Source organism: Lissotriton vulgaris, chromosome 4_1, assembly GCF_964263255.1.
Source record: "Lissotriton vulgaris chromosome 4_1, aLisVul1.2, whole genome shotgun sequence".
Lineage (NCBI taxonomy): Eukaryota > Metazoa > Chordata > Amphibia > Caudata > Salamandridae > Lissotriton > Lissotriton vulgaris.
In genome coordinates, this window is record NC_141691.1 from 1122959471 (window position 1) to 1122982554 (window position 23084).

At 43.4% G+C, this 23084-nt stretch overlaps 1 protein-coding gene across 7 annotated transcripts in view; it reads left to right on the top strand.

The window, feature by feature from the left end:
* FHOD3 (formin homology 2 domain containing 3) overlaps nt 1–23084 on the top strand; it is a 1375152-nt gene that overhangs the window by 1017747 nt on the left and 334321 nt on the right. For 3 of the 7 annotated variants that reach the window (XM_086965356.1, XM_086965357.1, XM_086965358.1), the window contains exons 11-12: nt 8448–8546; nt 11279–11683. The exons of the other annotated variants lie outside the window; for them this stretch is intronic. In XM_086965356.1, coding sequence (XP_086821482.1) covers nt 8448–8546; nt 11279–11683 — 504 coding nt within the window. The remainder of the gene's footprint in view (nt 1–8447; nt 8547–11278; nt 11684–23084) is intronic. 7 annotated transcript variants of the gene reach the window in all.

Sequence of the window (23084 nt, forward strand, 5' to 3'; positions counted from 1 at the left end):
ACCTTTCTTTCTTCACAGTACAATGTCATCCTTCCTCGGGTGTCTTTAGGAAGCTCTTGATGCGGGAAATTGCACTACCCAATCCTGGTGCTGCTTTCACAGCATAAAAGCAGCACCAGGATTGAATAGAGCAGGATCTCCCAGGACTCCTGAAAGCACTGGAGGCCTGCACTCTCTCTAACACAGCTGTCAAAGACAGCTAGGTTAGAGAACTTTAAAATGCACATGTCTGGCTTGCCATCGCAAGATGGCCGACTAAAGGGACAGGAGCATTTTAAAGTGCACAGCTGCCTGCTGCTGCCACTCAGCAGTGCTCGTCCCCCGTCCAGACACTTAGTTCAGGATGGGTTGCTGAAAAATAAAACAGTAATAAATAAACTTTATCACCATTTTATTTTTCAGCTCTTGGGCTTGTGGGGCGACACGCCTCTTCTCAAATGGAGGAGCCACCCTTGCACATACAGTTTTACCGATAAAACTATACCGCGCACAAACCATAATGTTTGTAATGGCATACCCTAGTGTACAGATTTGTTTTGATTGTACCAAAATATTTGTTTCCAATACACTTCAAAATTACAAAAAAGTGCTTCATTTGTGGTTTCCTAATTCTGATGTGGTCTGAAATATTTCACCGTTCATTAACCGACATTTACATTTAACATTTTCTTACCCAGTATCCAGCAATATTGTAACCTAAATCGTCTCTTTTTGAAGTCAGAGCCTGGTTTTTGACCTCTTTGTCTTTGAACACACAGCAAATATGATAAGATAAGAACAAAATTGCACAGCCTGTTTAGAAAAAGCGAGCACTTGTTGAAGAATACAAGGAGCAATAGTGAACAGACCTTGCTCCACAGAAGGGACAATGACATTCTGGACACCCTACAACTAATGAAGCCAGCAAATAGAAAGCAAGCAGATGTGAGTAACATACCACAAAGCCAATATAAGCAATGGGTGAAATGCATTCCCAGAGAAGCCTTGAGAAGGCCTATAAGAAGACTTTTCGCAACCAACACTATCTGGTAGGCTGTGACCTAAAACGTTTTCAATCCAGTTATTCTACAGAGAGGCTTCCTATGGAAGCCATATTTAACCAAACTATTGTGGATGATGTGGGAGGCAGCTTGTGAGGTGAATTTATTATCACAGAAGATGTACGACATTTATGGCTACACTAGATGGATTTTGATAGTTTCACTTCTAATTGCTAAGCAGTGGAGGGCGAGTGAGACAGTTGTGCTATTGATGGTGGACATTGCAATTTAGTTGTCAAATGGAAAAACCAATGAAAGCCCTAGGTGCCTTACTGAGCAGTCTACACATATCGCCACAACAATGGAAACTCACGCCCTTCTGTAAAGAGCATTTTTGCTGTATAGCTCGTAACATAGATATATAGTTATACAATGAGTTACACAAGCACCTTATTGTTTTTGTTCATAATTTATGTTATAATCTTGCGGCCTATAGTGCTTTAGGAATCCCGTATAAAGCTTTTAAAAGGAAAGAAGAACTTCTACTTCATATGAAGGTGTCACTGGAAATCCTTGAGAAAAAGGATTAAACAAGTATATAAAACCTACCATGGTTGCAAAAGGAGCGGACATGTTGCTCGGACCAAAGACAATTGGCATCATCCTTGGACCTCTGTAGAGCGAGGCTGACCTCTAACATTCTCCATATGGGTAATAGTTTAGGGGGGATCAAGAACAACTTCACAAAAAGAAGAAATGCAGTAAAACAAATGTGAACATTAGGATTACCTGTAACATACATCAGTGACTTAGGCTTTGCACAAGTATGCCAGCAGCAAGTGGTCCTCCTGTGCACTACATAGGTGATCTTTATTTGGGGATCCTGGAAGACGCTCAAAATGAAATTTCTTATCAGGGGCCTGGCATGGCTACCATAAATTATGGGGGCAAAATGCAGACATGCAACACCGTAAACAAGTGGTGATCAGTAAGAGCAACGATACAGCTCCATAAGCTAGGCCTAGCCTCTCTTCGCGAATGCAAATTAATTCCCATGATTTGTATAGGGGAGAGGGATATACGTACTGTGTAGGGGAAACAGTTGTGAAAAAGGAGACATGTGAATCCAGGACCATATTAAGATCATTGTAGATGTGGAAGTCTCCCATTAGGAAGAAGGCCCTAGAAGAGGCAGGTTTGGATAAGTAAATGTTGAGCAATAATAATGCAAAATGAGTGGCATTATAGATGATTCTACACTACTCCCAGCAATCCAGAACAGAAGACTTCACAGTTCAATGTTTATTCTGTTGTATGATTACTTGAAATCATAGCAAACGTTACAACAACATAAAAGTAGAAGTAAAAAACACAGAATACTAAAGGTACCATTCAAATAAGATATGTCTCAATCGCTATGAGATCTAAAAAAAAAATACAAAGCTTCTACCAAGGTAGAGAAATAGAATAACCTGTGGGTTAAAATAGCATCAAAGAACTCTTTGTACAAGCAGCCGTCAAAAAGGCCACATGCCAGTTTAGATGTCACAAATACAAGTACAAAATGGGTGAAAGTAAAAGTGCCATTCCACAAAAAAATTGGCAAAGGAACAGTCCTCCATCCTTCATTGTCCGAGAACAAGAAACAAGAAGACAACAATAAAAAGCACAGAATGCTAAAAGTACCGTTCGACTAAGATATGTCTCAATCCCTGTGATGTCTAAAAAACAATCCATTTAAGGCTTCTGCCAAGGTGGAGAATAACATAGCACGAGTGTCAAAAATAGCAAAGAACTGTTTGTACAGACAGCAGTCAAAAGGCCACATGCCAGTTTAGAGGTCACATATACAAATACAAATTAGGTGAAAGTTTCAGTGCAATTTGAGGGCATTCCACAAAATGAACAAAATAATTGTCCTCCATCCTCCATTGTCTGAGAGCAAGAAGCAAAATGTTTTGTTACGAATAAATGTTAAGACCACTCATAGAGTCAAAGGAAGGACATGTCAATCGGGGATACAGGCACCGGACTTCAGCTTTAAGGTCATGTTGTTAACATTTTTAAGCATTGATGAAGCAATCGCCAGAAACTTTATAAATCTTGCTTTTATTTGGGGTAAGTCTCTCTTAAGCATTCTATAGTCCCAGTATTGGAGGCCCTGATGTTCAATTTCCTGAAGACTGGTAGCAGTCAATATCATCTAAGGTGTCAAATGGGGGCACACGCATAGAATATGTGAACGTGATTTCTGTCTGAAACCACAACCTGTCCATGAAACGCCCTGGTTGCCAGTCAAACAACCTTACTTGTATGATTTACATGGAATTAGGCCGAATAGAAAACACTTGATGCTTGACGTTAAGATTGATTGGAAGTGATAAGTATGCTGCATGTGTTATTTGTTGGTATAGAGAAGTTTTAAAATCAGAAATTCTTTTTGAGTTGAGGATGTTTAGATCTCTTGGGCTGATAATAACCTAGCTAGCTTTAACTATAGCTTCGAGAGCCTTTTCGGGAGTAATGCGACCTGCACTAGGTCTTTAGCAGCTGCAGCAAATAAATCCCTGGCCACCTGGAAGAGAGAATAGAGAACTGATTCCGGCTCTTGCTCTGTGTCCCACACGAGTCTTTTTAAATATCCCTGCTTGGATATGACAAGCTTGGTACACAATAAAACGAAAGCTGTTGTTGGGGACATCTTTTTGACCTGCCAGGTTAACCTCTAGGCCAATCTGAGCATGTGTTGTGCAGGCCTGTAGCTTAAAGAGATGCCTGTAGCACTGACATTGAGCCAGATCCAGCCAGCTCGATATGTGATTTAAGTAAACAAATGCTCCATATTCCAGAAGACTTGACAAGAAAGTGAATTTGTTTAAAAAAGAATAATTATTGAAGGTGTTCATGGATCTGGAAAAACTACTCCCTCCATTTGGGATTGCTACACTTTTCCACCCTCTTAGGTCACCTTGGTAACATAGCTCAGTTGTATCTTTGAGGGATTTATTACTTATTACTCCCAGGGTTGCTTACACCTTCATAATATCACTGGACAGTACAACAAATAAATAGGATAACTGAAGCTAAGGATGGTATGGGAGGGCCAGCAGGAAGGTTGGCTCGTCGTCAGCCTGCCTGCACAGTGTTACCAACAGAGAGACGACCTGATAACACAGTGGTGGCAGCAATGCATGATCTAGTGAGCTGACCATGAATTAAGACTAGTAATAGAGACTAAGGTGTGCTGTGCTCACACAGGCCTGCAGGATCTTCACGAGAAGACAAGGAAGCTGACATCATACTGTGTATGTTTGAGGATGATGCCCACAAAAACTTGCATTCTTTTGCTCTTTTTTTGAGTTCCCCATAAACATAGGCGTTGGTTTCCTGTGCTTCGCCTATTGTAGGCACGGCAAGATACTAAAACATTTCTAGACCTGCTGCTGCAGGAACAACCAGTGCGGCAAAATTAATTTTCCAATGGATCCAACTGTGACTCTCTTTGAGTTGCATAGAAATATATTTTGAAATAATCAGCTGACTCCTGGTTAATACCAAGAGAACTCTTTGAATTTCAAAATTCACACAGTGAGGCTCAGGCCCTAGGAACCAGGCTGAAACTTTCAACTAGTGACACAGCAAATGTATCACGGTATAAAAGGTTACTATGTAAATGCATTAATGCTATCTCATTTAATGTCATAAGTGCCATTCATATTGTGTGGACCTTACCCAAGATATCGGCTGAATGCTTTACACAAAAATGTTTTTGCAACTCAGGGGATACATAAATGAATAATTCAGTGCATTTTAATTGGGATGAGAGGGTTGCAGTGAGAATCAGTTGCTTATGCTGGGTCGTCGGTGGTTAGAGGCGAGAAGGCATAAATTGTAGTTAAGCTCTTTGCAATCTGTTAATTTAGTAGCATGCTCCATATTTTTAAGTGTGCTCTTGGTTCTGAGGTCTGGCAAACATAAACCTCTGCAAAAAAGTATCTCTGGCTGTCCTAAGAGGAAAATGAAGCATGGCATATGACTGCTATCCACACCCCAGATCTCACCCCTAGGATCAATTTCAACTAATCCAATATCCATCAGTCTGCAAAGCCCTCAGCCATGTCCAGAAAAACAGTGAATGACATGTGGGTTACGGAATAGCTGAGGAAACCAGAAATTCCTTGTCTCCTGTTTCGGTTCTACACTGAAAGCAATCGCAAAATATCTTTTGATACGATGCACCAGACGGTCTTCAACATCTAGCAATTGCAGGAAATCGCTTCTAAATTACAGATGATCGACATCATGTTGATTAGCAATACCAAAGTTAGGGATGGGGAAGTGGAGCTTGAAACTTGGCATCAGTGTATATACCGCACTCTATCGAACCCCATTCACTCACAGTTCGGTGGTTGCCCAATCAGCTTTTTCATTGCCTGCTGAAAACGAAAGGAGTTTGCCAATCACACCACAAGCACAAGATTGTGCTGACTCTCATGTCAGCTCACATTAAGAGATGCTGTTACTGCCTTCTTCAGCACATTCAATGCAAATATCCCTTCCATCTGGATGTGGACTTCTGTGATGGTTTATTTCTAAATGAAGCAGCAACCGATTTTCAGCTGTTCTAATTAGAGGTGGATTGTGGCCACAGGTGATCATCCATCAGTTTCTGGTCCCCACCAGCTCTTGCATTGCCATTTTCTGTGTCATGACCTGCAGGGTACATGCCAGAATATCAACTGCCTGGCGCTTGTGCATGTCTCCATGAATGCCTGTGTTGGCTAGTATGGTATTAGGCCCAGATCCTTCAAGATCTAATTTTGCACACTATTCCAGAAAATATGTATATTTCTTACAAAGCCACTACCAATAATTGCTGGGTTTGTACATGGGAGAAAATATGCTTTGAAGGCACACAAGATGAACCTATCAAGAGTCTCTTCCTCTATGACTGCCCTTCTGCCCCTGATAAGCTCATGGCCCACCTCTCTACAGTTGTCAAAGTGCCTTATTTGTGTGACCACCAACTGTATCAGTAAATTAAACAATGGCAATGGTTGAAATGTAACCCCGAATTCGCCAGGATGGACGACAGATTATAGCCAGTGCAAGAGTTATTGTATTCTTTTCCTGTAGTGTATTTTACATGGACAAAATGTGAACTTGCCATCTGGTAGAACATGTTGGTCCCCCAGAAACTTGACCAGACTGATGTAGATCTGACTATAGTCGAAGGCTCCGCAAGTATCTGTTGATGTCCTTCTCTGTATCTTATTGGTTGAAAGCGGAGGCGGAGACACCACAGAATATTCTGTGCATCCAGCTCAAAACTTTCTCTCTAACAAAACACATTGACTTAAAATGTAGAATGTGTAATAAATGTAGTACTTTTGTGTTTTTCCAAAAAAAATTCTATTGTCTTACGTGTGAAATGCAATCTATATCAGTTGAGTAATGGTTAGAGCACAACCCTTCCCTGGAGATACAAGATGCTTGTGTGTGCCCTGCATGCGGGTTAGGTCTCCGCGGAATGCATACAGAAAGGTACATCAGGACTCTTGCAATGGATTTCTCATGAAACACCTGGACCCGATTTCCAAGTCTTATCTTCTGTGCATAAACATCTGCTGAGTTCAAAACAATCCTTTCATCCTGCTAAGGCGGATGAAATGAGTACCAGTGCGTGGGTAATAACAACGTGACTTTGCTTTGTTTTCTGTGTGTTCAATGTTATTAATATTATACTAAGTATACGGCAACATTCACGCTAAATGGCTGATTGACCCGATCTGATAGCAGCAGTGCTCATGCTTGAGGCACTAAACGGGAAACATTTTCATAGGGGAAGTTGTAGGAGATATTTCAAGTTTGACAGCTCCATCTACAGTACTGCATTTGCGAATTACACACAATTATGAACGGTCTGTATGCGCATTGTTACTTGGTGGGAAACCCCTACCAAAGATCAGAAGACTACTTCAGGCTCGTTTCCGCTCGTTTCATGGCTGTCCCGCAGCAATGTTTGAAGCCTGTCGTGCAAATTATTGCTGGACAATTTTTATACTCGCACCGTATATAATAGGAGCTTTTCTTCACATCTGTGACGTTGCAGCATGTGGCATCCCCGCTGTCTCATCCATTACTGCGTGTATTGCTGTAAGCCAAGGTGATCTAGCTGAAGGCCCCATAAATCTGACACTAGGCCCATCACCAGGCATGGCCCGCGGCCTGTGGGGGTTTGTGCAGCAGCAGATGCCTGGCTCCGCTCCAGGAAGAACAAAGTAGAACTCCGAGAATGTTGGGACCCTTCCCTTTCAGGAGAAAAGGATGAAGCATGCCCAAGACCTCCTTGCTCCTCACACTTGGCATCTCATATGAGAAAGTAACCGTGCACCCTCAAGTCCGGCACAATCCTTGAAGCGCACAGGCTGGCATGGGAAGTATAGGGCAGGTACTCATCTCCTCACTGTACATGTCCCACAGAATGCTGCTACGGTTGCACTAAAAGCGTCCTCTCGGAAGCTGGCAGTTTTCTGGATCGGAAACCAACATCCTAGCACTTGGACCACGATTGCTCATAGTGCTAGCCTAGTTCAACCCTTAATAGGACTGGTTTAGGGCTGAAAGAGGAGGTATTTTCCAGTCTCTATTGTAATATTTGAATGCTTCAGACAAAAAGAGTCATCTCAGCCCGGAGCGGCCTGTGCCGGTAAGGGCGGTGGGGAGGAGTGGGGTGGGGTGGGGTGGGGTGGCTGACTCGACAGACAACGAGGAGGGAAAATGAATTATTTATTTAATTTTCCTACTTCGTTGTCTGTCGAGTCCAATAACCGTTCTTACCTGAACTGGCTACTCCGGTTCTCAGCAGTAAAGGTGTTAATGATGGTCTGGCTAAAGGGTCAGACTGACATATAAGGCAATCAGGCAGTGCCCAGTTGGCTGAGCTCACAAGTAGTTTGTGTGCCGTTTTTCTGTCCCAGTCCGACTCTACTGGCTAGTGCTTAGTCATGGCTCTAGAATTTATTGTTCACTTTAGAGGGTGGTGCACTCTTCTTATGGTGTCTATGGTACCAGGAAGCAAATAAACCGCTGTTAGTGTTACAAATTAACTCGAATCTCATTTATATGTTATTATACTTTGTGAATAAACAGAGATCTTGAAAAATAATGTGCTGCTGAAGCCAAGATGCCTACAAGTTGCTGGACATTGAAACATGATGACTGTTGCACCTTTAGAAAGTCTTCACACTTCACTATTCTTGTTTCCCTAAATCCTCTTTCTATGATCAGTACAGTTCTGTGTCTCTTGGGTTTGCTGACAAGATGGTGGACTTTGTATTTCCATAGCCTACCCTTGTTAAATGTGTCTCCCATTGTTTCTTTTTTTACGTGGTGATTCATCTCATGCATTCTTCCACCTTTCTCTTTATGTCCAATTGTGCGGCTTTTCTCCTGGTCTGCTCACAGAGATGAGGAAGATGAAGAGGAGGAAGAAGGCCTGCCGGTCACAGAGTCCAATACAGAGGATGAGGGGGAGGAAGAGGACTCTAGACAGGTGGAAGTCAGGTACCAGGTTTTGGTGTCCTCCCATCCTGACCTCACCTCCAAAAACTATACCCTTTCAACCTTCCGCTAGCAATTCCAAAGACTTACCAAATGCTTCACCTCCCTTTCCATACCCTTGCTTCATCCTTTATGAAGTAACACTAATAGTTCATAAAATAATGCCATTAATGGCATTATTTTACAGAAATTCCTTTAGTAATCACTTATAAGGATTGGCAACTAATTTACGAAGTTATATGTTAACATTTGTGCACTTAAGTTACCACTACAGAGAGAAGCTCAGCAAACTCTGGGATGGTGCTTCCACGCCTGATTTTACAAGCCTTTTAAAACAACACTTTGAAACACAATTGTTGATGCAGGAAAGCATTGGTCCAACCATTTGCTTCCTTTTTGCAGGGCCTGGTCAAGATTTTAGTTTTGTAAATGCCCATGATTGGTGAAACGAAATAGTTCACCCATTGCAATATTATTTTGAAATGTACACACTCTTCGTGATAGGTCAGTGATGTTAATTTTTCTTTGTATTGATAATAATACAAAGAGAGTTGGCAGAAACGCGGCTGTAAACCACCATTAACTTTATCACAACTGCACTTATATATAAAACAAAAGTAGTTTTATATATGGAATATCTTTGCCAAAATGTGCAATGTTATATTTTAGGAGGCTTCCCTGCGTGCTGGGAAGTAAGTCTTTGTTGATGTCACGCTGTCCTGGTCCTAAAAGCACAATCAAAGCCAAATGTTTTTGTTCATAGTGAATGACCATTGCACATGTAACACAAATTGACAACTTTAACAAAGATAGCATGAAGCAGCCTTGCAGAGACTTGTAGTACCTTTCAAACCGATTAACAATTGAATGGAAACAAACTTGAATAGTGCAGCTCTAGAAACAGATGAGGAAAGCGCAGACCGGTGTATTTTACTTTGACACAGGGATTGGCTGTGAGTTTATATGATGTAGAGAATCATTTTGTCTAAGAATGCAATGGTATTGAGATGTGTGGGCCCTTATTACAGATGCATTTGCATGGGATGGAGAAGATTCTAAAGGGGATTCTGTTGGTCCTCAAGAACCAGTATAGAGCTTACACTGTCTGCAGAACTGAATACCAGAACTTGTTTCCAGCTGCCAGTGTAGCTGCAGTGAGCTCAATTGCTTAGAGACAATACATTGCCGTGTGTGCAGTCACAGGAAGAGGGAATTGGAGTTTGTAGTACGTGATGAATATTTTGCGAGGATTATGAGAGGAAAAGCACATTAAGAAGCTGGATTTGTTTGATATTTAATCTTGTCTAGCCGGGGTTATCAAGTGAAAGAGGATCATGAATTGTTTGCACGGGTGGTGACTAGCAGTGGAGACTGTCAAAATTAGGTGGTCTTTTTTTAAGTGAATAGGTCTGTGATTTTTTGTCAGTGTTATGAACTAAGCGTGGTTAGATTGATGTTATGGGCGACTTTTAAAATGGTGTCTTTTGGGATCAGGTCTTGCATGTGCAGGATGTGTGTGTTGATTCTTGTTGGCCAATGGCTGGAAAGGGTGATTATAATGGGTTGGTACCGGGGTCTGTCCAGTAGAGAGCCAAGCCACACAGTTTGTTGATTAATGAGTTATGGTGAAAGATCAGATTGAGAGAATACCCACAAGTGTAAGGGAAGTTATGGAGGAGTTGCTATTGTCTTACTTCATTTGTTCAATGTAGTATGTGAGGAAGTTAACTTCTCGGCAGAACTTCACTAGTAATACATTGTAGTATTTTCCATTGCTTTTCTGAAATTTAAAACAATGAATGGTGACTAAAGAAGGGACTTGCTGCCTGGTTGCCTGTAGAAGAGCATTATGGTGACTGTGTTGCAGTTGTTTATTCGGAGTTTCCTTGAAGGATAAATTGAATTCATGTGGCTGTGAACACAAGAGGATTCCATGCACCAGACCAGCAGATTGTTCCTTTTAGAACATCCACCCTCATTCTAACAAGCTGTTTTTAATGATAGACCATTCAACATGCTCACCAAAATCCTAATGAATAAGGACATGCTACTGGCATTCAGAATATTTGTGTGGTAAACCAACAAAACATATTTTTCTCTGCCGAGCACAACAATGCAAAAGAAGTACCTATTTTGGAACTTCTTAATATACAGTAACTATATGTTTCCCCCCAAACATTTTACAATTTTATCTTACACAATATTAAAATTAATTAATTGCACATGTTTTATACATCTGGCACCCTCCATGCTAAATAAAACAAACAAGGGTTAATGTAAAATGTTTTTGTATTTGGGAAAATATTTAAAAAATATGACTTTGCATAGGTAAGTGTCATTCATATACCTCATATCCTGGATTATGGTGAGCATATGCTTATTCCTAACCCTATTGCAAACACACAGTTCGAGGCACTTTATGCTAACCTGGTGCAGGGAACCGTCATACTAGCATTGAAAATGTGCGTTGTACTCTGATGATCACTGTGAAAAAGATGAGCAAATATAACATTAGCTTGATTGTGCATTAACGAGAGACCAGATGTTGCCCTAAATTGAGCACCTTCGTTCTTTCTTTTTCAAAAAGAAAGCAGACCATTAAGACATGATTTCTTGAGGAAATGTCTGCAGATTAGGAGAAAATAAGTCTTTTTTCTGAGCCTTACAAAATGTCCGTTTAATATCAATGTCCCCGCCCTCCCGCTTCTTGCTTCCCCATCTACTCTTTTTTGCAGCGAGGTACTCTCTTCAGCAGCAGAAGTAGAGCAGGTTGAGAAGGAAAGTGCTTCACAGGGCTTTACTGCTATGCCTGTTCTTGGCCCGGGCTCACAAGAGGATCTGCTTCCATCCAATGCAACAGCACCGAATCTGCCCACCACCTCATCGTCTGTGCCTGCATCTTTGTCAAGCCATTGCACTCTATGTCCAGCGTCTGCTTCACCATCATCTCTATCTGAGTCTACCTCGCTCTCTCTAAACTCCTCCCAAAATTCAGCGTTTTCCACCACCCCAAAGGCATCTCCATCAGTGGAGCGGCTGCCTTATATACCCCATAGTCCGTTTCATCTCTTCTCCTATGACTTTGACGATTCTCCAGTACGTGCGAAGGAAAAAGAAGCAGAGGGCATGCAAGAAAACAGGTAGATTGGCCACATCTGATTACTAATGCTTGTATTGGTTATCTGTGTTTGTTGTTTCCGATTCAGTGTATGTAGACCTTCCAACATTAACCCGACTTCCCTAGGAGAGTTCTATGCATGGGTAGAGGTATCAACTGCTTTTCGGACTTATTTGTTCAGTTGAAAATAATCTTTCCCAGTAACTATTTAACAATCATCCATTTAGCATGGTACCAGCAATTTTCTTCCTTGAGTTTCGATATATGAATCAAGACTGAGTGCCTCGTTTTGACTACCCAGGTTAGTCCGATGGTGCGCTTAATAAGATTTGCCAGCACCAATGCAATTAAAAGGCTGGCATTTACAGTACAACTGGAGTATTTCATCCAGGGTATGCCTGCTAAAATCTCCAGGTATAAAACTGAGGGAAAATTTGATTTTACTTGGACAATATGCTACGGGATTACTGATTTCCCCTGGTAATTCATCATCATTTTCAACTATTCCACCTAGAATCCCACTGGAGTTACTAATACTCGAAATGTTAGCAATTCCATTGTGAAGAGGGAAATAACTATCCGTATCCGGGGCAATCATATTGAGACCCAGTCATAAAATATGCGCTGGCCCCTTCTTACCGAACAACAAGCACACTGTCATCATAATGTTTCATTTATTTCCATTCCACAGAACCATGCAAGGTACAGTATAAAAACATTTAAAAGAAGAAATATAATAAAACATACAAATACATTTTGAAAAAATAATCCTAGTATATACAGACTCGTTTTGACAATTGCAGTCCACCAATACAAATCTCATCATGTTTTAAAATCCATAAAGGTAAGGTAAAAATTTAATAGAGTTGAATAAAAAAGTGCATCCTGAAGCTAAAGAGGTTTACAAAGAAGTCAAATAAAATCCTATGAATAAATTTAAGTGAGACATCAGTGGAGAAAATAAAGATTCAATGCTTATCCTGAATAGATAGAGCTAGACAGGGTGATAAGTGTGCAAAAAAGGTAATCTTACCATTTTGGCAATGCATTCGACCTAATATACCATATTTCAGACAAATATACTCTATGAGCTGTGTGGCGATCCCTAAAACCGAGGAGTTTGCAAAGAGGAATAATCCAGCATGATCGTTGTTTAGCATAGGCCCTGCAGAAAACGAACATGATCAATATTCTCAACTGCTCGACAACCCATCGTACACAGATTTGATATGTATCACTTTTTCATCAAAGAACAGGTCAATGTGGCCAACGGTAAAATACCCACTCTAAATTTGAGATTAAAGTGCACATGGGCAGAGTTAATACACATATTCAAGTATTGCTCATACTCAGGTACACAGTTACACACCAAGAAGGAGTCTACCAGGGCGCCAGGGGATGCAGCAGAAAGTTTGGCTCTAGAACAAAGTTCCTAAAAGTCGTTTTCCGCTTGTCCCGAGCACCTTGGGGTAATGCTGAATGTTGCAGCCAAGAACCTTCCAGGCCCAACTTAAATTATCACGTTCTTATATGTACAAGTCAGGGAATCTTCCCAACATGGCGAGCATCTAATATGACTCTGAAACAATCCCTGTAGGGTCCTAAATCCTCGTTGACACACTTTTTTTTATTTTGGATGTTCCAAGTACTGCAATGAGTACAGTCGGTGAAATTCATTTGTGTTTCAGTTGTGAAGAAAGCAATACGCACAGATAAGCAACAAACAACGCAGCTTTAACTAACGTTAATTTCACAAAGTACTCTGGTTATTTCTTCTAAAATGACGCCTGCGCGATCACTCAAAGGAACAATGATTTGTTTATAAAAGCGTCATGCTCTCCAGATTGTCAAGAAAATCAGTCAGTGAACGTGGCTACGCCATTTCTCTCTGATAAACTGATCTATCATTTGGAAGTGTGTTCCACAGTGTACAAAATTAGTTTAATTTGGGAACGGCAGAGTCTGTCTCCAGAAACATAATTTATATTAACAGCATGAGGGAAACTGGGCAAGAGTTGTGTGCAAGCTGGGTCCTTTTTCCACTCAGAGCGAAAATGCTGCGCTTTTAAACCATTATGTGTGTTAACAGAACCCAGTCTGCTTGTTTGAAAGCTAATGGTTTGATCAAATCAAGAGAAAAACAGGCGCCAATATGCAAAACACCTTGCACAGAATCACTGAATTATGAATCATTGAACACGAATATTGAAGCTCATGATTCATGCATGGCATGCTTAATAAGACAGTGTGCTTGCTGGAGGTCAACATAACACATGCACTCACCCGCGACTATGCTGTGCCAGGGTTCTAGGCAGGTAGGGGGAGAGAGTGTTTGTCTATGATGACAGAATTTTGCCATGAGTATCTGTCTGAATCTTATCACAGTCAACAACCTGTTTGTGGAAAAATGGCATGTTTCAAGATGGCTTCAACCAGTTTTTTCATTTGTGCCAGTGGTTGCAGGAGGTGGGCACCACTCACAGTTTTGTGGACTAGATGTATTGTGCATGAACTTTGACACAGAGCATGAGAGAGAAAGACACAAAGTCAGAAAGAATGAGGTAGAAGAAATAGGACATGACCTGCGATGGGGGAAGACAGGAATGAAGAAGAACCAGCAAGAGTGAGGTAGAGGTAGAGACAGAAAGTGTGGGGAGGCAGAAGAAAGAGGCATGAGTTGGAATAAAGGCTGGGTAATGTTGCTGATTGCATCCCCAACATCTGGAAGCAGTAATCACCTAAGAAATATTTTGGACCCCCTGCACTTTTGGTATAAATTATTCACTGCCCCATTCACATTGTTTAAGTGGCTTTAAACTAAATGTTGTCAACCTCTGAATAATTGTGATAAATTCAATAGATACATACATTCAGTTTATGTAGCAGAACAATTTGATCATTAATAAAACAGTACCAAGAAGTTTCTATCCTAATTAGATCCAGCTATATTTCACCAGTCTGTTCACCACCATGGTCATTTTAATCATTTCAGGGGATGGTTCACTCAGATTTAGACTCACAACTGAAAAAAAAATCATTTAATAACCGCAGCTACAGAGACATAATTTGTCTATCAACAATGGTGAATGTTTTCATGAGCTGTTAGTAAAGATATTGTAAGTTTTCATATCAATAAATATGATAGCAGACTTGGATAGATGCCACAGTGCCTCTAACTCTTAGAGCCTAAATACAAGGGGGCCATTAATGGCTTCTGCAGTAGGATGACCTCACACATAAATAATGAAAGTCATGCTGTCGGGTTCACTCTTAGATCTATCTCTGTTGCAACTTAGTGGTGAGGTGGAATGTAAAATTCCCACCAGGAGCTATGATGTTCCCTGTGACCGAGACCTTGGTCCATATGACTATTAGAACATCCCAGCATAGAATCCGGACAACCGTCGAACCCCACAAGACCATACCTCTAAAGAAACAGGGATGCTCATACGGTCAGAAGGTGAACCAGTAAACTTACAAAAAACAACGTAGGCTACTAAAGTGTCACTGACAAATTTATATACAGGACATACTATTGAATGACATGTAAGCTATCCCAAAAAGAATATATGACTGCAAACCTCTAAAGAATATCTGGATGTAACGGAGAAGGTTTGATGATCTAAACAGGCAACTGGATCACTGGTATGAGCGGAGGAAAGGACCCCTTTGCTATCCATCTACCACCTTACATGAACCGTGAGCTCTGAGTCAAACAATATCACATTTCTCCAGAGCCAAGGAATAATTAAACCTTGAAAAAAGCCAGAAAGCAGTACGTTTTTATGTACCTTTATACATTTCATGTCCAAACTCAATTCTTTTTGAAGTCCCCATGTGCAGACAAGCTGTGGAGCATTGGTCAGAGGAACGCTCATTCAGAGCATTGAAATGCAAAACATTGGCTGACTGTACTCGATTAAAAAATTGCCGATTGTGCAAGCTCTGCGGACCCGTCTCTGTTGATCAGATGGAAACTTGAATCTGCAGTCAGCCCTGGTACAGACCCTTGTTAGGTCTTGCGGCATTCAACTGTCGAAGTTAAAAATAAGTCTTGGCTTAACTTCCACCCAAAACGAACAGGGATTTAGACCTGAGGAAAACACTTTGGACAAAATGCATTGTCCTTTTTGACTACATTTCCCGAAATTGGTGCTCACAGCCAAAGTGGAAGAAAATTCAGTTTCTATTAACTTTTATTCAGTGGGTTGTGTAGATGCAGGGGAGTAAGACGCATGTGGCAACGGACTTAATGCATCTCCAGGTATCATTCCTATATTTCAATATGCCCATTCTTTACTTTTGGTGAATTACTCCTGTATTTATATGTCTTGGAAATACTTTCTATGAATCTGTTCCAACGTGTAAAACTCACTTTGCAAAATTTTGTTTTCTTGTACCAAAACAGGCAGAAAATAATTCAGCCTAACTGTTAGGTGCAGTAAAAACGCAAAGTACCCCCACCATTTATACAAACCAACCTCGGGGAACAGTTTCATTGGCAGGCGGGACACAGTTAGCTTCAAAACAAATCGAGGGTTTGGTGTTAGCCACCTCTTAACTGGTGATTGTAGGAATTGCTTGCATTGTTGAAGTTCGGAAGATTGTTTTAATTCTTCATTCTCGTGAGACAAGAACGCATTATCTGCAATCTCACGCGCAAATGTCCTTTTCACACAAGGTAAATGTTTCCAAGAATAACCGCAAATAAACAGAACATGTATTGGTGAAGTTGAGATTTAGGGCTGCCATCTCAGTGTAAAGTATAAACTAATTTAATACACATGGTACTGCAAAACGAATGATTCTGGCTCAATGTTCAAACTCTAACCATTGTCTATGATATTTTGTGTTAGTGTATTATTTTTTAAGCTTTAAAAAACAACAGTTTCACTAAGCTTGGATCATTTTGGAGGGGTGTTATTTGCTTTGTGTTGTTCCCGTTGAAAAAGCACGCGCTGCTTCAGAATGTGGTACCTTAGCTTTGCAACGCGTTGTTGAATGTCTTCTACTCGCCGATAAAATGGGAAAGAATCTCCATCCTCATACACTTGAAGGTTCACTCCAGCATACAATGTATGGAATCATTATACAGCTCAAATTATTGTCAACCCCTGTCCCATTAACCCCCACCCCAGCCTCGGGGCTGTATGGGGTGATGTTGAGAGTTAGCCTCCTCCTCTGCACAGTGTATTTAGGATACAGTTTACCAACCTCTTTGTGGCAAAGTGCACAGCCTAACTTGTGTGTCAAGTTTCGTATCAAACCTTAGTCAAAACAATAAGACTAGATTTGACAAAAACCTGCTTGCTGTCACTAAGCGGATGTAAATATCATGTTAGCAAGAACTCCTTTGTTACTAAAGTATGAGATTCAGCACATGTTCCATAAGCACATTGTTGTCATTTATTGTAATCAGTAAACCTCAGTTTCCATTTTTGAATCATGCACTTCTAGCGATGGGGGTCCTTGCAGCACAGCACAGATACTGATACAAACATTGAAACCGATCTATCTGATGACTCATTGTGACTGCAAGAAAATTACAGTTTTTAAAATTGAATAGGAAACACTTAAATCTGTGTTTCTCATACATTGTGTAGAATTCTAAACTTATATCAGTCATCAGTTTCCTAGGGGACTGACAAAGTTTGTGATGGATGTATGCTGTATACTGTATGCTGAATTATACTTTTAAAAATCTCCTGAACACTTACTGCTAGTACTGTGCTGACTTTGGGCTTGCGCTCGTTTCTTCCCCTGCCCCGCCCCGGTCCGACACGGCAGCCAGTGCCGCTTGAGCGGAGGGCGGGACAGGAAGAGCCAGTGACCCCACCCACACTCTCGCGCTGTTAGCGCTCTAGCTGATCCCTTCAGGCAGGGATTTAAGGCGGCGAGGAGCAGCGGTCAGCTGCGGAAGGAGAGACGGTGGCAGAGTCTCCCCGTTCCGCTGTTCTTCAGCTGTGATTGTACCAGCGCTCCGGCGCCTCCTACTAACCGGTACCTGTTGTTGTGCGAAGGCTCTCGCTTTTAGCCAGACTGATTGTGATTTTAATTGCTGAATTATACTTTTAAAAATCTCCTGAACACTTACTGCTAGTACTGTGCTGACTTTGGGCTTGCGCTCGTTTCTTCCCCTGTTCCGCCCCGGTCCGACACGGCAGCCAGTGCCGCTTGAGCGGAGGGCGGGACAGGAAGAGCCAGTGACCCCACCCACACTCTCGCGCTGTTAGCGCTCTAGCTGATCCCTTCAGGCAGGGATTTAAGGCGGCGAGGAGCAGCGGTCAGCTGCGGAAGGAGAGACGGTGGCAGAGTCTCCCCGTTCCGCTGTTCTTCAGCTGTGATTGTACCAGCGCTCCGGCGCCTCCTACTAACCGGTACCTGTTGTTGTGCGAAGGCTCTCGCTTTTAGCCAGACTGATTGTGATTTTAATTGCTGAATTATACTTTTAAAAATCTCCTGAACACTTACTGCTAGTACTGTGCTGACTTTGGGCTTGCGCTCGTTTCTTCCCCTGCCCCGCCCCGGTCCGACACGGCAGCCAGTGCCGCTTGAGCGGAGGGCGGGACAGGAAGAGCCAGTGACCCCACCCACACTCTCGCGCTGTTAGCGCTCTAGCTGATCCCTTCAGGCAGGGATTTAAGGCGGCGAGGAGCAGCGGTCAGCTGCGGAAGGAGAGACGGTGGCAGAGTCTCCCCGTTCCGCTGTTCTTCAGCTGTGATTGTACCAGCGCTCCGGCGCCTCCTACTAACCGGTACCTGTTGTTGTGCGAAGGCTCTCGCTTTTAGCCAGACTGATTGTGATTTTAATTGCTGAATTATACTTTTAAAAATCTCCTGAACACTTACTGCTAGTACTGTGCTGACTTTGGGCTTGCGCTCGTTTCTTCCCCTGCCCCGCCCCGGTCCGACACGGCAGCCAGTGCCGCTTGAGCGGAGGGCGGGACAGGAAGAGCCAGTGACCCCACCCACACTCTCGCGCTGTTAGCGCTCTAGCTGATCCCTTCAGGCAGGGATTTAAGGCGGCGAGGAGCAGCGGTCAGCTGCGGAAGGAGAGACGGTGGCAGAGTCTCCCCGTTCCGCTGTTCTTCAGCTGTGATTGTACCAGCGCTCCGGCGCCTCCTACTAACCGGTACCTGTTGTTGTGCGAAGGCTCTCGCTTTTAGCCAGACTGATTGTGATTTTAATTGCTGAATTATACTTTTAAAAATCTCCTGAACACTTACTGCTAGTACTGTGCTGACTTTGGGCTTGCGCTCGTTTCTTCCCCTGCCCCGCCCCGGTCCGACACGGCAGCCAGTGCCGCTTGAGCGGAGGGCGGGACAGGAAGAGCCAGTGACCCCACCCACACTCTCGCGCTGTTAGCGCTCTAGCTGATCCCTTCAGGCAGGGATTTAAGCCCTCTCGTCGCCTAGCGCGCAGCGGTTGCGCGCAGGGGGGCGCCTTAGTCGCGCCTGAGACGAGCCAGAGAGGAGCCCGTCTGTGCCCGTCCGTGTCCGACCGGGGCCAGGGGCCATGACCCCTACATCTATTGCCTCCACCTGTATAGTAGTGGACAGACAACATTACTCCTCTAACGATTTACGTAATCTGTGGCATCCCCCGCCTAAAGGCTGTGCTCAGGGTCCCGGCTTCTGTCCCGGGGGCCCGTTTTCTTGCAAATATTGCCATTTTCAATCACTCCTAGGCCCTCCCTTCACAGACACGCCAAAGCCTGTAGACCCCAACCCTCTGCTCCCCAGGGCTAATAGCATACTATGCAATGTGAGATCTCTCTCTAAACATCATTCGGAAGTTTGGGACTTAATACACTCAAACTCCCCCGACTACTGTTTCTGCACTGAGACCTGGCTTAAACCTCACCTGGTCCCCGCTATCACCTTGGGGGTCCCTTCGGGGTATAAGATCCTTAGGCTAGACCGCCCTGTCAAGACTGGCGGCGGGGTCGCGGTAATCTACAAGGATACTCTCACTGTCACTCTTCTAGACCAATGCTGCACTGACGACATTGAGATACTGGTCTTCAAAATTGGTCTCTCGCCCCAATCTCATTGGAAGGGAGCGTTAGTGTACCGCCCTCCGGGCCCCTACACTGATGCTTCATCTATCCTCCTGGAGACTCTAGCCCCCCATATTAAATCTGGAGCTAATTTTGTTCTCCTAGGGGACTTCAATGTTCACAATGAATTACCTGACAACGTTGATACTCGCAACTTGTTGACCGACCTATCTGCCCTAGGCTTCAAACAGTGTAACCGGGGCCCAACTCATCAGGCCGGTCATACACTTGACTTAATCCTATCGAACTCTCACCCCTTGCCCTGTCACTCCCCTCTACAGGTGGAATGGACCGACCACTTTATAATCCACTTCCTCCTCCCTAAGCTCTTGGAGGAACGCCCCAACCCTACTCCCCTGCCACTATGGCGTAGACAGTGGCACAAGGTGTCCGGTGATTCTTTTAGAAATGTTTTTATTCCTCCAGATTTTCTTCCCTCAGACTCCCCCAACTTGGCCCTATTCAAACTCAATAATGCTTTGAGCACAGCGATCAACGTGATTGCCCCCCTAAGACGCTGTAATCAGCGGTCGGACCGCAAACAAGAACTATGGTACTCAGACCTATTGCGCGCGGAGAAAAGAGCTTGCAGAAAGCTGGAGAAATCTTGGAGACTCTCGCGCAGCACTGTCGATAGAGATAGGTACAGCTCAGCAATGAGACTCTATCATAAAAACATCAGAGCTGCCCGTAAGTCCCATATTATCTCCCAACTCTCTGGGGCCGGTCACGACCCTAAAATGCTGTATCAGGTGCTATGCACATTTACCAAGCCTGCCGCCTGTGATAGTACAGAAGTGCTAACACAAAAACTGTGTGATGACACGGCTGGTTTCTTCTCGGATAAAATTGATGCCATATACCAAAAAATCTCTCAATCTAGTACATCCACGGATGATAATGTTCCCCCTCCAAGCTCTCAGCCTGTAACAGTCGGTGTTGCCCATGCCTCACTATCATCTATCCCTGAGATCACCTCAGACCAGGTCAACTCTCTGATTGGGTCCATTAAGTCAGGCAGCCCAGTAGACCTCGTACCTGCCCGGGTTATGCACCTCATTGGAAGTGTTCTCAGCCCCTCCATTCGGACGGTGATCAACCGCTCTCTATCTGAGGGGCTGGTCCCCCGGATGTGGAAGGAGGCCATAGTTAAGCCTATCAGGAAGAACACCGCTATCCCTTGGTCAGACATGACCAACCTGAGGCCGATCTCCCTTCTGCCATTCATCGGCAAATTGACGGAGAAACATGTCAATCACCATCTCTCCGCCTTCATTGAACAGACTGGTAGTTTAGACCATTCACAGTCCGGGTTCAGGCCTAGGCACGGTACTGAGACCGCCCTCCTCTCCGTGACGGATACCATACGCATGTCACTGGATAGAGGGCTGTCTGTGGTGTTGGTGCTGCTGGACTTGTCCGCAGCATTCGACACCATATCCCACGCCATTCTCCTTACCAGATTAAAGGAGACAGGCATTGACAAATCTGCCCTGGCATGGTTTTCCAGCTTTCTTTCTGAGCGGACACAGACGGTGAACATGGGCTCCTTTAGTTCCAACTCGGCCAACATCATCAGAGGAGTCCCTCAGGGCTCGTGTCTTAGTCCTACGTTGTTTAACGTATATGTTTCCTCCCTGGCCAACTTGACTAGGTCCTTTGGGTTCATGCCTATCTCCTACGCTGACGACACGCAGCTGCTGTTCACCTTTAAGACCTTGACTCCCGAGATCAGGCAAGCTTTTTCTAACGGCATGACTGCAATCGCCAGCTGGATGGCCAAAAACTTCCTACAGTGTAATGTGGGAAAGTCTGAGGTCATGTTATTTGGAGAGGCGAAAATCCTCTGGACCCCAGACTGGTGGCCTCCAAGCTTGGGACAGGCTCCGCCTCCCAAACAGATAGTCAAGAACCTGGGAGTACGTCTAGACCAGGACCTCACCCTTTCTCATCATGCCAGCACCACTGCAGGGTCCTGCTTCCACATCATCGGCCTCCTTCGAAAGGTGTTTCCCCTTCTACCGGACGACACCCGGAAGACCCTGGTCCAGGCCCTCGTTTTGAGCCGCCTGGACTATTGCAATGGCTTACTTCTGGCTGCCAATGAGGGAGTGCTCAATAGACTGCAGGTGGTGCAGAACACCGCAGCACGGCTGGTGACCAACACCCCCCCCAGAACACCGTCCCTCCCCCTTCTTAGGGCCCTCCACTGGCTTCCTATCCGGAAACGGATAGAATTCAAGATCAGCTGTGTGATACACAAATGCTTATACAATCTAGGACCACATTACCTGACAGACAAATTTGTTTTTCACCGTCCGTCCCGTATCCTCAGGTCCTCTAATCAACAGCTGCTTCAGGTCCCTAGACATTACAAGACTAGACAGGGAGGCCGTGCCCTATCTATCATGGGTCCTCGTCTATGGAACAGTCTCCCCCTCTCCCTCAGAGAATGCCAGAGCCACACAGCTTTCAGGAAACGACTAAAAACTGTACTATTCTAGGAGGAGTCTCTGATCTGTTCACCTCACAGCACCGCGCGGAGATACACCTTCGGGTGTGATGCCGGCGCGTAACAAACCCATAAATAAATAAATAAATAAAATAAATGGGTTCTGGCCCAAACAAAAATAACCCAACCTTCTTGTGGGACTTGCATATCAGGAAACCTAAATCCTATGTCACCTCCATGTCCTTAATGCACACACACGTGAAAGGGAAGTGTGCTACCCTTTTGGGTCTGGCGATTCTTAATAAAAATACAATACGAAAAAGGACAAAGAGAAAGAGTGAGCTTTATGTCGGGTCCCTACGACCCTTCATTTTCTCATGCTTTCTTACATTACCAATACTTGAATGAGTGTTCTCAAGGCCATGGTATTTCTTGAATGATACACAGTCAGTCCATTTGCATTCCTAGAAGGTTTTGGCAATGGAGTATGAACGACTTCTCTTATTAGACTGCATATACAACATGAATTGTAACTTGTGCCACTGTATATCTCTGATGTATTTACTCTGCTTTCATGAGAACACTTTAATTGCTGATTTCTGGCTTTTTTGTTTATCTCTGCCTGTTATAAAGACAAAGTGCTATTCACTAATAGTACTTGTGCATTCATTTGTTTTATTATTCTGTCATGACAATATGTTGTTGGATGTATAGCTTTTTTGTTCACAAAGTAAAGCTTTGTGCAAACATGGGCTTTCCGAAAAGTTTAAAACAAATTCTAGTCCTTTGAGAAACATATTTATTATGCCATTTCTTCTCTGTGATTAATTCAAGTTCATTGCTTACAATGCAAATTGCATTATTTGACCTTTCTTCATAACACTCTTCTTTAAATGTACAGCACTAACTCTTA